Source organism: Ascaphus truei, chromosome 3, assembly GCF_040206685.1.
Source record: "Ascaphus truei isolate aAscTru1 chromosome 3, aAscTru1.hap1, whole genome shotgun sequence".
Lineage (NCBI taxonomy): Eukaryota > Metazoa > Chordata > Amphibia > Anura > Ascaphidae > Ascaphus > Ascaphus truei.
In genome coordinates, this window is record NC_134485.1 from 75,575,175 (window position 1) to 75,590,561 (window position 15,387).

Here is a 15,387-nt window from a genome sequence, read left to right on the forward strand (position 1 = left end):
GACGCAAAAAGCGACATGAGTAAATGTGTATATACACAGAGAAACTTTTTCACACTGTTGTTCTATGCATACATGCTTGGTTATTGGTACCCTAATGTCTGTTTAAGTACTAGTAATTATGTTTCTAATATGTGACAACTAGAACAAGAGTTTATTATTTCACAAATATCTTCACATGATTCCTTGTGTTATTTCTCTTGCCGGACAAGACCTATTAGAGGAATGGTGTAAATAGGAATCCCTCGTTCAGCCCCTTTGGGGACTGACTCTGCAATTAGTAGATCCACTTAGTTTCACGTTTCAGTAGGTTCTTATCCCAGTTGCCAATTCTGGGGCTGATTTTTAGATGGACTATGCCTCTGAAGCTCATCACCTTGATATCACCTGCGTGCTTTTCATTTATGTGACGCGCCACAGGGGTATCCAGTTTGTTTCGCACTGAGCCTACATGCTTCAAAATTCTTCGAAGTAATTGACGTCTTGTTTTCCGCACCTGCAGGTCATCAGGTGGATAACTCCCTCGGTCTTGCAATTTACGAATGGTTGAATATAACATTTTTTAGTATTATCTGAATTTGAAAATTTCTTAGCGGGTACCATAAACTGTCACGCTTTACAGCGTCCACACCTAAAAAAAACAAAAACCTTTTGGTTTTTCAGGTGTCCAAGTAGGTGAATTGAGTAAGGGCATATGACTATGGACTAGTATGTTCTTCAGATTCTTAGCTCTTCTACTCACCAAAGTAGGGCGAGATTTTACTACTTCTCTGAGGTCTATATCTTCGAGAAGTATATGCCAGTGATTAGACGGGACTTTGTTGATAGTTTGCCACTGTAAGTAGAACCATCTAACCATATTTACCAGTCGCATTGTTATGGTGTCAGATCGACTAATCACTTATATAGGAGAGTGCACTACACAGGGTTCTAGGGGGTTTGCTGTGTCTTTTGCAGCCAATCCCAATTTTGTGCATGCAATGTGCAAGCAAATAAAAATGCAGAGACAAATTACCACAGAGAATCCAAATAGTGGCTGATAGTTTGGGGATCTCTCCCACTGGAGTTCCTTTAGTGTACTCTCACCCTGCAGAATTGATCAATGAGGGATTACCCCAACTAAACCGAGAAGATCTATCCCGATCGCAGCAGATGGACCCAGGACTGAGAGAAGTGTGGTCAACTCTGAGGGGCCGTAAGTCGCCTTGGGCAGTTAACGGGGAGCACCCCGAGAGTCGACTCTTTGTGAGGCAATGGGATAACCTGGTGCTTAAGAATGGAGTAATGTTCAGAGTTGCTAAGAAAACGCAGCACCTGGTGACTAAGCAACTGGTCCTTCCGTACCGGTATAGGCAAGTGGTTCTACGTTCACTACATAACGGTCATGGCCATTTGGGCACAGACAAAACAATGGGATTAGTGAAAGATCGATTCTATTGGCCTAGAATGGCACATATTGTAAGAACTGCGGAAGGTGTGTGACCAGAAAGTCTTTGCCTACCCGGGCTGCACCTTTGACCAATATCACCAGCAGTGGGCCACTGGACTTAGTCTGCATGAACTTCCTGTCATTAAAGTCAATTAGCAAGAACACCAGTAATATCTTAGTGGTCACAGATCACTTCACCCGTTATGCGCAAGCATTCCCCACAAAGGACCAACGAGTCGCTACAGTCGCCAAAGTGTTATGAGACAAGTATTTTGTCCATTATGGATTGCCAGCCAGGATACACTCCGACCAAGGATGGGACTTCGAAAGTCGACTTATCAATGAATTACTGCGCATCTGTGGGATAAAAAAAAAATTCAGATCCATGCCTTGCCACCCACAAGGAGATCTGCAACCAGGGAGATTCAATAGGCCCCTATTAAATATGATGGTTGCCCTAAATAATCAAGGAAAGGAAAGATTGAGTCAGCAAGCACACCACTGAGTCCATGCTTATAACTGCACCAAGAACGAATCCACTGGGTATTCACCCTATTACCTAATGTTTGAACGGGAAGCCCGATTGCCCATTGACCTGTGCTTTGGAGTCCCGGCAGAAGGCACATCTCCAACCACGTACAGTACATGCAATATGTACCGAAACTCAGAGACCAGTTACAAGAAGTGTACAAGCTGGCCACTTCTGCAGCTGACACAAATAATCATGGAAACAAAAGCTGTTACGATAAGAGAGTACATAGGCAAGAGGACAGAGCAGGACAGAAGCCTTATCGCACTCTGGGATACCAGGAAACACAATATAGCAAATAGCTGGAAAACTAGTCTTATGCGGTAGTAGAGAAGCTAGAAAAACTGCCTGTCTATCGAGTGAGGCCTGCAAAGGGAAATGGGCCCACAAAGAATCTACATAGAAACCACCTCCTGTCAATAGGTCAGTTAGTGCGCTGCCCTGAGAGAGAAAACATTCCAAGAGAACCCCATAGGCCCGAGAGAAGTGATCGATTGAACAGAGGACATGGTTCTGGTACAAATCCAGTTAGCCAGGGTTGGCAACACAGTGATGAGGAGTCCGAACAAGGAATGTTAGGGCACTTGGTAAATATGTTAAACAGGGAAGAACGGCCTGCTCCTCAACCGGGTACCCAAATACAAATCAGTAGGGTCTCAGGATTTAGAAAAAACTGTTATTCTTGAACTGGATCCCAGAGCAGAGGAATTTACCCTGACAGATCCTGATGAATCCGTGAAAGATGAATGTGAGTCTTTCCCTAGTGCAGGGCCTGCAATATCTGAGTCACCGGTACCATATGAGTCCCCTAAGGTGGAAAGGGAAGTAGTCGTCATACCTCCGGCATTAGCCACACTTCCTAAGAGGGAGACTAGACCCCTCATGAGACTGACCTATGACTTATCGGAAGTTTCGACTGAGGTCCATATGGTTAGTAATGTCCGATGGGTAGTACCCATGACTTTGGAAATAGGAGATGTTGGGGAATGTAGAACATTCGGGGGTAACAAGAATGCTATCAGTCAAAACAGTTTGAGTGTCTGACCTATTGTACCTATGATGTTATATCCCTAGAGGAGTTAATTGTTAGATTAGATAAATGTATTGTTGGTTTATCGTGGTTGATGGGGACATCAACATTTCAGCAGGGGAGGATGTAACCCCCTGTGTATGCCATCAGCACAGGTCATCGCCCCTTTAAGAATTAAATTCCACTGGACCATGTGACTGTGCTTAGCCAGTGGAATGATAGTTGGAAAGGGAGCTGATGGAGTGAGGGTGTGCAGGCCCATCCTGCAGATAGAGAGTTGCCCCACTGGACCAGTGCATGCAGCAGGGCCCAACAGAGACCAGGATTTGACAGTGCAGAGGGAAGCAGGCAGACAGAGGCTACTACAGAGAGAGATTAGGGAGCCCAGCTGTGCAGGAATTACACCAGGTTGGAGTGGGTGAGCTAACCCACAAAGGATATAAACTGCAGTTATATTGCCATCACAGTTTGATCTTTGTGAAGCACCAGGCCTGCAACACACACAGTTTATGAGCTCCAACAAGTGTGCTAGCACACCATGATCTACAGGCCAGTACCCCGATTGGGAGACCGGACAAAGAAAAAAGCTATTATTTGTTTGCGCAGCGCTCGCACTGTTGGTATAGTTTGTTTAAGTATATATGTGTATGGACTGATTCTGAGATTAAGAGTCACCATACTGATTCATATGAGATATGTAACACCACAAATTATTGCTATATGAGTATATAAAGCTTGTTATAATTCATTACCACTGTGTTGTGTCTAGTCACTACAGTCTCAGACAACATGTACCACACACTATAAGAATTAAACAGTAACCCATAGGACCCAGGCTCCTACCTGAATGATAGGCCATATAATCTGAGGTAAAATAAAGAGGGGTTACCTACATAACCCCGTAACCCATTGTACCATGCTGTGGCATATGTTGGCGCTTCACAAATAAACGATAATAATAATATCTGAATAGTCTCCTGTTCTCTGTACACATATGGCACTGGCCCATCAATAGTGGATTTACCTGTAATTATGAAACCAGTTAATGACTGTGCTGGTTTTCAGGTTCAGCTGCGTGGCAAGTTCGTCGATGGTTTTAGGAGAAGGGTATGGCTTTTGCTGGTAAGCCCGTTTCAGAGCTTCTTTCTCTTCGGGGGCCAACACCACTCTGGGTTTCTTCAGATGATGATGCGGCTGTGGGCTCGCTCCCTGGCTGTAATCTATGACTCTTGAGGGAGACTCACAAGGCTGACTGTCACTTACTGAGCTGTGCCGTCGTTTCATGTATGCTGAAAAACAAAGCAAATGATATGGAATGCATTAGTGGCACCATAAAGTGTTTGGTTTAACTCAAGAGTCACAAAAGACAATGTCGTGCCTCTAACATAAAGACAGACACCGACAGCAGATAAGAACCCCTTAGCCCACGTAGTGTGCCCATTTCCCCATCTGCTGGAAAACCTTTCAATTCCCTGTAGGTCAAATACATTATACAATCTGAATTGCTGCCCGATAGATCCTGAGAGATTTTTTAAAGATAGACCACATTGTAGATATACTGGAATTGCACTAACAATTTGTTTGGCAGAGTTTAAGTTGAAGAAAACGAGTTTTTAGCAAAACGAACTTTTGAGTAACAGGTGCTGTAACACGATATTGACCTGGGATACCGCTACAAACCTGTTTTAATATTCCTAGGGACCTGAAGTTGTTCGCTGGCCATGATATTTATTTGGAGACAATCACTGACTCTTTAAAATACGATATCTTAAAAAGCAAACTTATATTATTATAAAGGGAGACCCACGTAGGCACTCAGGACAGGTCTCCTTTATGAGAATATAAAACAGAAAAATGAAGAACTGGGGGGATTGCACCTTTTAGTCTTTCATGTTAAAGCCTGTTCCACATGCTATTTGTTTCAAAGCAGTATGCAGCACCCAATAAATACACAACCTCCAATTGTGAGCGATCGGTGGCGCCCTAGCCATATTACGATTACAACTTCTATTTGCATCTACAAAAGAAATGCTTCGATTCTTTCCAATTTGTCACAAAATAAGAAGTCGTTTGCCTTAGGTTGAAAACATGTCAGTGCCCACCACTATTTTAAGGATGTGTCTGGCAGTCCAAACATGTAATCCTTTTAATATGTCATGGTCATTAGTACACCTGTGTGCTTTAGTACTTTTGTTGCTTGGAGGAGAGGTCCCTCCTCCCCATGGTTTAAAGCTCGCCTCTCCCCACTTTCCAATTAGCAGTTTTTATCATGATCCTGTGCATCACAGACCCAGTATGGTCTTTCTCCCTCCAGCAGAAAAGAGAGGTACATGAGAGTTGTGCCAGGTAGTGTTAGGACCTGCAGATTGGTCATGCCGTGAAATGGCTGCAGGCTTATAACCTTTTGGCCAAAGGGTTTAACTAAATACCCCTTTTTCATAAGCAGATAAGCACTGAAGTATTGCACTATATGTGTCATTTTGTAAGGCGCTGGCCTTTCTGTTTTTGTTTGTACTTTTTTCTTTTTGTCCCACTAAAATCTCACTTCTAAGTATTTTACAAATATTTTTAAAGTCAGTTTGTAGATGTGATGAGCTGATATTTGCAAGGGGCAATTTCCTGTAGGGACTCCCTTTTGTGTGAGAACACTGTTTTCAATAAGAGATTGCACTGGCCAAAAACAAACCCCTCTCCTTATTTGTACTGCCTCTCTGATAGGGATATGGTCGGATATGGTCGGATAAGGTGAAAGAAAACATGTGAGTGACAAACACTGCCCATTTAGAGGCCATTAAGAAATGTAATAAAAAAAAAAAACAGTCAAATCTTTGCTTTTAGCATGGTTAGAGAGACATTTAAATTACAACTCTATTCTAGGTTGATTGTCCAGGAGTACAGTACTGTAGTTTGGTTGTTTGAACACAAGATGGCGCTTCAGTCATGTATAATTTTAGTCGAGAAGGTAACACTTTGAAAGTCCTAATTTGGAGCTAGAGCATACTATATAATATATCATATATCAACCTACATTGACGAATACCACTTTGATCAACTATATATATATATATATATATATATATATATATATATATATATATATATATACCATAATACTGAGTTAAGTTATGGTGAGTAAAAAAAGTGACAAAAACCCTCCATGTGCTCAAAGCTGTGACCATGCAGCAAGCTTAAGCCTATAGGGAACCATGTTAAAAATGATTTTTGAGGCAAAAAGTGACACTGTGTGCTCATTTGCATGTCATTTCCCAGAATCCCTTGCTGCAGTGGAAGTGCTGTATGCTGGGTGATGATGGGGAAAGGCGGGGTTGCAGACCTGCCTAAGACATGCAGATGAGCATACAGTTGTATTTGCATATATATATATATATATATATATATATATATATATATATATATATATATATATATATATATAAATAATCTCATGGACACGAGTGACGCCAGCAGAGTCAAGGTAAGTTTTAGAGTTGCAGAGACCTCACGCGATCCCCCGGCATTTAATTTAAATGCCTCGGGGAAGAGCACGGGGCCTCTGCAATTGTCCACGCTCCCCAGACAAATCCAGCGCCCCCCTGTCAAAGTATCACAAGCTGTTTCTCACTGAATTCTAGATGGAATTTGGCATGTTTGAGTTGCATTGATACATCAACTGCAAAAAAAAGCTCAATCAATGTTCATTTGTTGACTTGGACTAGAAGGTGCATTTTTTCTACATCTTGATACTGAACAGCAAAATTAAGGAAGTTTGCAAAATAGAGTTTGAAACATTTCAATAGCTCTAGAAATGTGGTACGGTATATCAGTGTGATGTTGACAACAAAAGTCTTGAATATCAACACTAAACGAGTCTAGGGTTGCGAGGTGTCCGGTATTGAACCGGACTGGCCTGCATTTGGACACTAAAAGTAAAAAAAAAAATAGAGGTAATACTGGCCATGTATGTGTATACCGGTATTACCTCTCTGGACATAGAGACGTGACGGGCTTGGGGCAGCGGGATTTCCCCGAGCAGGGGGAAGCAGAGTTGTTGCTAGGGGCCTGGGTAGCTTCCTCCCTCCTGATTGGCTTCATTACCCAACAGCAGCCAAAATCAGGAGGAGTTGTCAGGAGCGTGGGGGTGGGGCCAAGGGGAGGAGGAAACAGCATAGAGCGGAGAGAGGCTAGTCGGGGTGGGGTGAGTGGTGTATTTGTTCTGTTCTGTCCTGGTATGTGTGTGTGTGTGTTTTCTGTGGCTGTCCTGTGGGGGTAAGAGATGATGAGGAGAGGGGGCTGAGGAAGGATGAGAGGGGGGGGGGGGTGAGAGAGGATGAAAGGAGGGGGTTGAGAGGATTTGGAATTTGTGGGAGAGGAACATTAAGATCAGTATTGCTCGCCACGGGCCTGTGTGACTGCAGGTATGTTATTTATAAATGATCTGACTGTTATGTCATTTCTTCTAAATTTCACTCCAAGTGAGCTCCAATTTGTACCATTTCATATTCTATTTCATAAACAAAATTCTGGGGAAGAGGCTCCGTCCCCAGACCCAGAATTTTCTTGACGAAATAGAATATGAAATGGTGCAAACTGGTGCACACTTAGCGTGAAATGTAGAAAAAATTACATGCCAGTCAGATCATTTATAAATAACATCCCCATCGAGTTTTCTCGAGCGCATCGCACCTTTCACCATTGTGTCCAGTATTTTTGGAGAAGCCACCTGGCAACCCTATAAATGACCTAAAATGCAAATAAAATATTGACGTAAGCCTGTTTTGCTTTTAACATATTAACTAAATGCTTATATCTGCGTTTATTAACAATTACTACTCATACTTTGACTTTTAATTTAGATGTGGGCTCTTTAATTAGCATTTATTAACACTTAGCAGCCTTTTGTTACAGAATCATTGCTATTGTAAGTGCAAATACTTATCACCCAACATGACCTAGTTTTATGTGCCACTGTAAAAACTAAAGAACGTTATGGGTGGGCCTCAGACATGTCAAAAGATTGGAAATATAGAGTAGTTCCATCAATTATTAAATCACAAACTATGTATCCAATACTGTTCTGCAGAGGATATGTCTCATGCACTATTGTGTTCTGTAATGTACAACTTCTGGTGATTACGATTGCTGATTTAATATTACAATAAAGGGGTTAGGGTTATGGATGTACAATTGCTGCTGGGCAACCAACCAGGAAGAGCAAATCTAATTAGTCCCCATACGATTTTGGGGATAGAGACAACTTAATGCGAGAAAGGCTCAAAACTGAAAATAATAGAAATCTGTGTTAGCGCAACTGGAGAGTAACAGAAACCCCGCACTAGCCAGACTGGGAGGTGAAGTCTAAAAGAACTGTTTTGGTGAACAACACTAATAGTAGTTGTCCAGGATCAAAATGTCTGGTAGACATATTTGTGGTTAAATACTTCTGCCTTCTCCGATTGCCTTTATTATCTGGCATCCAATTTAATATAGGTGTCAATACAGTTTACTGCTTAAAGTTCCAATAGTTGTATTGGTCCTGGCCAAATGTTGAATTTTCCCACCTCGGTTTTGATGCCTTTTAGGAGATCAATATTAAAAGTCTTTTCACCAATGGAATTACAGTGTCAAGTTTTCTCAAAAACCTTGAAGGTCTCTTCCTTAACTGTACCATTGACTTAGTCCATTCGAAGACACCAGTGAAGAGTCTGGACACTATAACTGCATCTAGAAAGAACGTTGGTTCCCTAAAAGGTATCAGTTTATAATGAATCCAACAAAGCTTTATTAATATCTACATAAGCAAATAAAAAAAGTTCAGCCATGTACCTTTCTTTTCCATCCGTTTCATATCCATGAGCTTATCTACATTATTTGGATCGGTGAGCCATAGTTGCATGCGAACAAATGGCTCTCTTCCTTTCAAACTCAGTTTGTGCCAGGGCTTTGGTCGAGCCAGCAGGTCAGAGACAGACCCTTGAGTAAGCCCCAGAATGGTTTCCCCAAATAGACGCTGACCTACCAAAAACAAAAAATAAAATAAAAAATTAAATCTAACGAACAAGAGATGATATGTTATGGTTATTAATTTTTGAAGGTGCAATCCCCACCACAAACATTTTCCCAATTCTCATAAAAGGAGGTCACTCCGAGTCCCACGGTGGCCTTATTTGTCAAAAACAAATGTCATTTAAGATATTTTATTTTAATGTCTTGGCTGCCAGATGACTTCTAGTTTCAGGTTGGGATGCATTGGCCTATTGCAAACCAGTGAAGTTTAGGTAGGGGGAAATAGAATTTAACCAGTGTCTGGTCGTTCTGTTGAAACACTATCAAACCATTTGTTTTTTCTTTGTGCTGGTGACCGTTTTAATAAATCTTTTTTTTTTCTCTTTACGTTTTAATTTTTTTTTAAAATAATATATGAACATAAACGAATGATCAATGTGTTCTGGAGGGCATTAAGTATAACTACATTTGTGCTTCCTAAACTTTTTGCTGCATGAGGATGTCATCTTAATAAGAGTCTCCTCTTCTGGATCTTAGGGAGATAGAGCACAGACCTTCACATAAGATCCCAAGATCTCTGACTCAGCTTTTGACAAGTTTGGTATCATCCTGAATAAGGCATCAGAATATTTTAATGGTGCTTTAACCAATGATTATATTTAGCTGAACAGAATAACTGTACCTAAATTATTGTCAGTTAAAACTTCTTTGACTTTCTTGGTGATGCCGTAGGTGTCTAGTTCAGGTGACATAGCTACCAGCTCTTGAATGCTGAGTGATGAGTGGCCAGAGAATGGAAGTGGTGTTGCTGGCTGGGAGTCACAAGCAGTCGTATCACTGGATTCTTGTGCTTCTCCTTCTTTGCTAGTCTCAATAGGAGGACAGGGTTGCTGAACCAATTCCGTTAGGCTCTTAACAGATTCACTGGAGCTCATTGGAGATTCTGGAGCAGGACTGCAGCTAGTTGAGGTCTTTGGAGTGCTTTCTGTACAAACAAAACAGATTTACTTATTAAATGATGTTTATGTTTGACTGTCTTATTGCTTACATGGTGTAAAGAGTATCGCTAAAATATCACCATCTATTATGAAACTGACATTTGGAAAACATTATTTGAATATAACATTATGCAAAAATAAGCAAATGTTGCAATAGCTTTTAATCTGGACTATAGCATCATATGTCTAAAGCAGCAATCGCCCTTTAGCGCTGAACCACGGCACCCAAAGCCCAAGGGATCCTCTGAATGCTGATATATATATATATATATATACACACATATACATACTTTTTTTATTTTTATTTATTTTTGTTAACCTTCGTCTGTACTTGCAGGGGAAAACAAAAGGGACTGTGGGCTGACCCAATCAGAAGTTGCAATATCAGCTCAAGAATATATCATGGCTTCTATTGGCTGCCACAGTAAGGCTGCGCTTATAGTGCCGGTGACGTCGCGGCAAAACAAATGCATTGCCGCCGGCGCGTGCGCTTCTAGTAAGCGTGACGCGATGGAGCGACGGATTGGTCGCGATCGCTGGAAGTCATCTCTATTTGATTTTCCAGCGACCGTCGTGTCGCCGTCACCGGCAGTATAAGTGTAGCCAAGAAATATATCTTGGGAAACAGTGGTTCACTGACCCCACAGTTGAGCTCCAAATTATTTCTTGTTATGAATAAGGAATATATATATACACACACACACACACACACACACACACACACACACACACACACACACACACACACACACACACACACACACACACACACACACACACACACAAAAATAAAAAATGTTCAGGGTACTCAAAAGGGGAAATAAAAGGAAATAAACGTATCTGATCAGTCGTGGTGTTCGCAGTGTGGCCAGGATCACCATCCAGCAACAAAGATAGATAAATACCCAATACCAAAAAGTCTGCAGCACTCACAAATTCAAAAAAAGTACAATTCAATAAAGCAACACAGGCATCAGGGGGTAATCACAGAAAAAAGAAGCGACGTTTCGGACCTCACGGTCCTTTCTCAAGCTTTTTTTGAATTTGTGAGTGCTGCAGACTTTTTGGTATTGGGTATTATATATATATATATATACAGTGGTTGACAAATCACAAAAAAATCTACTCGCCACCTAGTACCAAACGTGTGCTGCTTGGGCCAATATTTACTCGCCCGGGGGTTAAATCCACTCGCTCGGGGCGAGCAAATGTATAGGTTTGTCGAACACTGTATATATATATATATATATATATTTAAAAGTGAGCAGATTTCAATGCTTCTTCGGGAATGTTTATTTTTGCAAGTCCGAGTTCAGGCCGTATAGAATTAGAGGACCCATTCAGAAACCAGGTGTACGCCACATTTTTAGATTAGTCGGTAGTTCTGCATTAACTCATTGAGTCCCCCTTGATGTAGCTACCACATCATGAGGTCTGGTACTCCAGCGAACACAGGACGTAGTAGCTGCCTCATATTCACGGTGCTCGTTTTCTAGGGGAAATGGCGTTCTGCATTCCTGTGGAGCGCTGAACGCGATCTGGCTGGACGAGGAGCTTCCATTCTCGTCATGAGTGACGTCACCGCCATGTGATTGCTCACGTAGAGCAAACATCATTGCAATGTGCTGGTGGGGACTATGGCACCCTGGTGCACGGACCCCCTACCACTCAAAGGCTTAAGAAGCTGGCGGAAAGATACAAATCAGAGTACACACAAAAGGTTATGGTGAGTGACGAAGTTGAGACATTAGGGGGTCTGATGTAACAGCATTAGGGTTGAAGCAGCCATTTTGTTTGACTATTTTAGTCCGCCATCTTGTCTTGTCTTTATGAGTTTTAATGTCATCTTTCTATGTGAAGAAATCTGTGTGAAAGACAGAATGGAATGTTTTCGCTCCTAGCTGACTTTATTGATCTTTCCTCATCCAATCAGCTCCAAATGAAAGTGTAAACAGGCCAGAAGTTATGAGAAAGCCTTGTTAGTAGTCTAAGATAAGCTCAGTTTCTCATACAATGTGCCAAGTGGCGGAACTGAAATCACATTTAACCCCATAATGATTTTTAGCTTACATACAGTTTTAGTATTGTTATGTATTACAAAATGACACCAGTTTTAGTATTGTTATGTATTACAAAATGATGTAATATTTAGTGACGTGCAAGCCCCCCCCCCCATAAAGGGGTGGAGCTTTAGGTTTTAGGGTATAAATATATGGCATACCGTGTTATCTGGGAGAGAGCTTTTTTGTTTTGAAGCTGTCTCCACTGTGTGCACTCTGAATAAACTCATTTGATAACTGAATCTTTGTTGTAACATTTTTACAGCTTTTACAGTGGGCAAGAGGTGACAAGAGCACTGCACTGCAGAGCAAGGAAAGAAAACACAGAAAAATTGTATTCAAAAGCCTCTATAGACTTAATATTCTTAAAAAAAATGTAAATGTACATCAATTATCTGTTGTAATAAAAGCTGCTTTGTCCTTTTCCACCATCATGCCCCCCCCTGGATGACTCAAGAGAGTTTCTTTGCCATAAACCAATCCAACAATGTCTTATGATCGATGCCCTTTGAACTGCAGTGAACACAGCTCACTTCTATGATACGCTGCAGGTAACCAGGCTCACCAATGAGACTCGCTGCAGCCAACGTTGATCACATTGTTTGCGCTTATAGTGCCTGGCGACGGCGCTCCAAAACAAATTAATTGACTCCGTCGCAAGCGCTTATAGTAAGCGCGACAGAGCGACCCAAAATTTTGAAGCCGGATAAATTTGATTTTTTAGAGATAGTCGCCACATGTGACTGTCTCTAAATCAATCAGAGAGCGCTGCCCGCCACCTTCGTGACGTCACTGGCCTTGTTGCCAGCGACGTAGCTGAAAACGAAATGATAACTTTTGCTAGTGGCAATGGCATCGGCCGCGTCGCCGGCACTATAAGCGTGGCCTAAGGAGACAAGTTTCAGCCCATGTGGCTCACTAATGGGACAAATTGCAGCCTGCGTGGCTCACTAATGGGACAAATTGCAGCCTGTGTGGCTCACCAATGGGACCAGAAGGTAGCCAACGTGGTTCACTAGTGGTAACTTTTAAAGTTACTGGAGGCTCAACAACAATTCCCAAAATACTATGCACTTTACCCCACGCTGTGCTGAAAAGCTGGGTAATGCGGCAGCCATAAGCTTATAAGGGTCAAAATGGCATTTCCCAGAATCCCTGGCTGCAGTGGAAGCACTGTATGTTAGGAGATAATGGTGAAAGGGTTGCAGCAAGTTGGACAAGAGCTTTAACAAGAAAGAACTAGTAAATAATGGGATATGCTCATTACAAAAAGTAAAATAAGTGCTTTTAATTACATCATAAAAATAAATAAAAAGTAGAACAATTTTTTTTAACCAAAATATAATGTCCTGTTGGAGACATTAAACTGTGTTCCATAGTGTCTGTGTCAGCAAATATTTCTGCATGTGCAGTAGTTTACCAGAGTACAGTATAAACCTCTGTAAATACCACAGTTGCGGTAAATGCTACATCATCATTTGTGTAATAATGCCGTGATTTCTAAACAGATTTATATTACCTCAGTGCACGAGAGGTTATCGTTGGCAACCTTTTAGCATGAAAGCGTTCAAAAGGTTCCATTTTGTTGTGGGTTGTGATTTGCATATACTAAAAATATATACTTGGTAAAATATTAGCTTTAAATAACCAACTGTTCAGTCCTAATAAAAAAGTACACCGGAAAAATGAATAATTCTATATGTACGAACCCGTGTTACAACACATTTAGCATATAGGTTGAACTTGATGGACGCATGTATTTTGTTCAACCGCATTCACTATGCAACTATGTAACACAAGCTCCTGGAAGTACATTTCAGAGCTTGTTTACAAGGAAAAAAGCATACCTAGGTTATCAAAACCTGAGGAAAAAATACATGGGTATAGACAGTACATATCTATAATAAGAACCCCCTAAAAGGTCATGTCCTGATACAGAAATGTCATATTCTACTAAAATCTTGATTTTAACTCCCTCTGAAACATGTACACTACTAAATCTACTTTCAACAATGTCAGGGTTTCTCTAACTTAATTTGAAGATGGCAACATTATTGTATCAGCAAAAAAAATTCTAATTCTTGTTTACACATCACGAGCAAGTTGCACATCTCTATACAGATCAGCACCATGCAAATGTTACCCATTCCTGGCCCAAAGAGCTTACAGTCTAGTTTTTAGTACCAGGTACAAAGGCATGAAGAGGCATGAAGAGGCTGTCACTGAATCATAAACATTCTCACGTAGAGCTAAGTGTCCAAAACAGAACGTCATTCTATTTCAGCAGAATGTGTGTGTGTGTGTGTGTGTGTGTGTGTGTGTGTATACATACATACAAAAAGGAAACAAAAATACCCCTGTCATCATCCTACAAATGCTCCACAAATTCATCCTGTTTTGCTCTCTGGGATCAAATTATTAATGGTTTACTAATCAAAAAGACTACAGTTTCACAACAAATCAAGACTTTGGGAATCAGGTAAAACGATGCTAGTAATTTATAATCCCAATGAATATATGATAATTGATTAATATTCATACTGCCCCTCTGGAAGAAATCGGAGCGAAAGCACCCAACATTTGATTTGTGAAATTAAGCATTTGAAATGCACATTAAAATAAAAACACATGGTATTTTAAAAATCGACATGATCAAAACAGTGTTCTTCTAAAATAGAGCATTGTGTACTGTATTCAGAAATGCTTCTTGGAACAAACTCCTGGAAACCTATTTCAATATAAAATAAATGAATGAAGATACGGCAGCTGTGGTTTTCAAACGTAAAGTAAACCGGAACTTAGATCGAAAGCTTTGTCGTCTTTACCACAATTGAAAACATACTACAGCTTTTCAGTTGGGTCGCATGTTAATACACAGGACATGAGAGGCAAAGGCGCAAGACCCTGGTTGGTAGGAGATGAGCATCATATGAAACAATTCTTAAGATAAAATGGACAGCCAGATTCACAAAGTCAGGCAAGAAGATTTGCTTGTGCCATCGCTCTTCCCTTCAATGGCAAAATCCAGAATAAAACTATTTGCACGGCTTTGTAAATCTGGCATTCAGAGGTTTGACATAAGAGAAAATGAGTGATCACATTCAGATGTACGATATGAACCCTATGCTGTTGTTTTTGTACTACATAACTTCATAATTCCAACACAAACTATATACAAATGCACACGGGAATAAAACTGCTGGAAATTGTGAAAAATACTTGAAATGTAAAAGAGCGCAATGTAGAAAAAGGGTGGACAACTTAATGTTTAATTCCTCATTACTCACAAACACTTATCTGTCTGCTTTCCTACACAAAGTCATCTTTCTTACTCGTTTTTA

The 15,387-nt window shown here is 40.9% G+C and overlaps 1 protein-coding gene and 1 long non-coding RNA gene across 5 annotated transcripts in view; one reads left to right on the top strand and one right to left on the bottom strand.

Annotated features, from left to right (window-relative positions):
• Nucleotides 1-15,387, bottom strand: part of CUX1 (cut like homeobox 1) — a 315,247-nt gene that overhangs the window by 52,809 nt on the left and 247,051 nt on the right. For 2 of the 4 annotated variants that reach the window (XM_075594332.1, XM_075594333.1), the window contains 3 exons: nt 9,671-9,973; nt 8,809-8,997; nt 4,010-4,274 (listed from right to left, as the gene is read on the bottom strand). The exons of 1 other annotated variant lie outside the window; for it this stretch is intronic. In XM_075594332.1, the coding sequence (XP_075450447.1) occupies nt 4,010-4,274; nt 8,809-8,997; nt 9,671-9,973 (757 nt within the window). The remainder of the gene's footprint in view (nt 1-4,009; nt 4,275-8,808; nt 8,998-9,670; nt 9,974-15,387) is intronic. One more of the 4 variants, XM_075594334.1, reaches the window with a different exon arrangement.
• On the top strand, nt 2,811-13,749 carry LOC142491579 (uncharacterized). Its single transcript, XR_012800434.1, has 3 exons — nt 2,811-3,403; nt 11,483-11,712; nt 12,312-13,749. It is a non-coding gene; the product is annotated as an uncharacterized LOC142491579 (long non-coding RNA).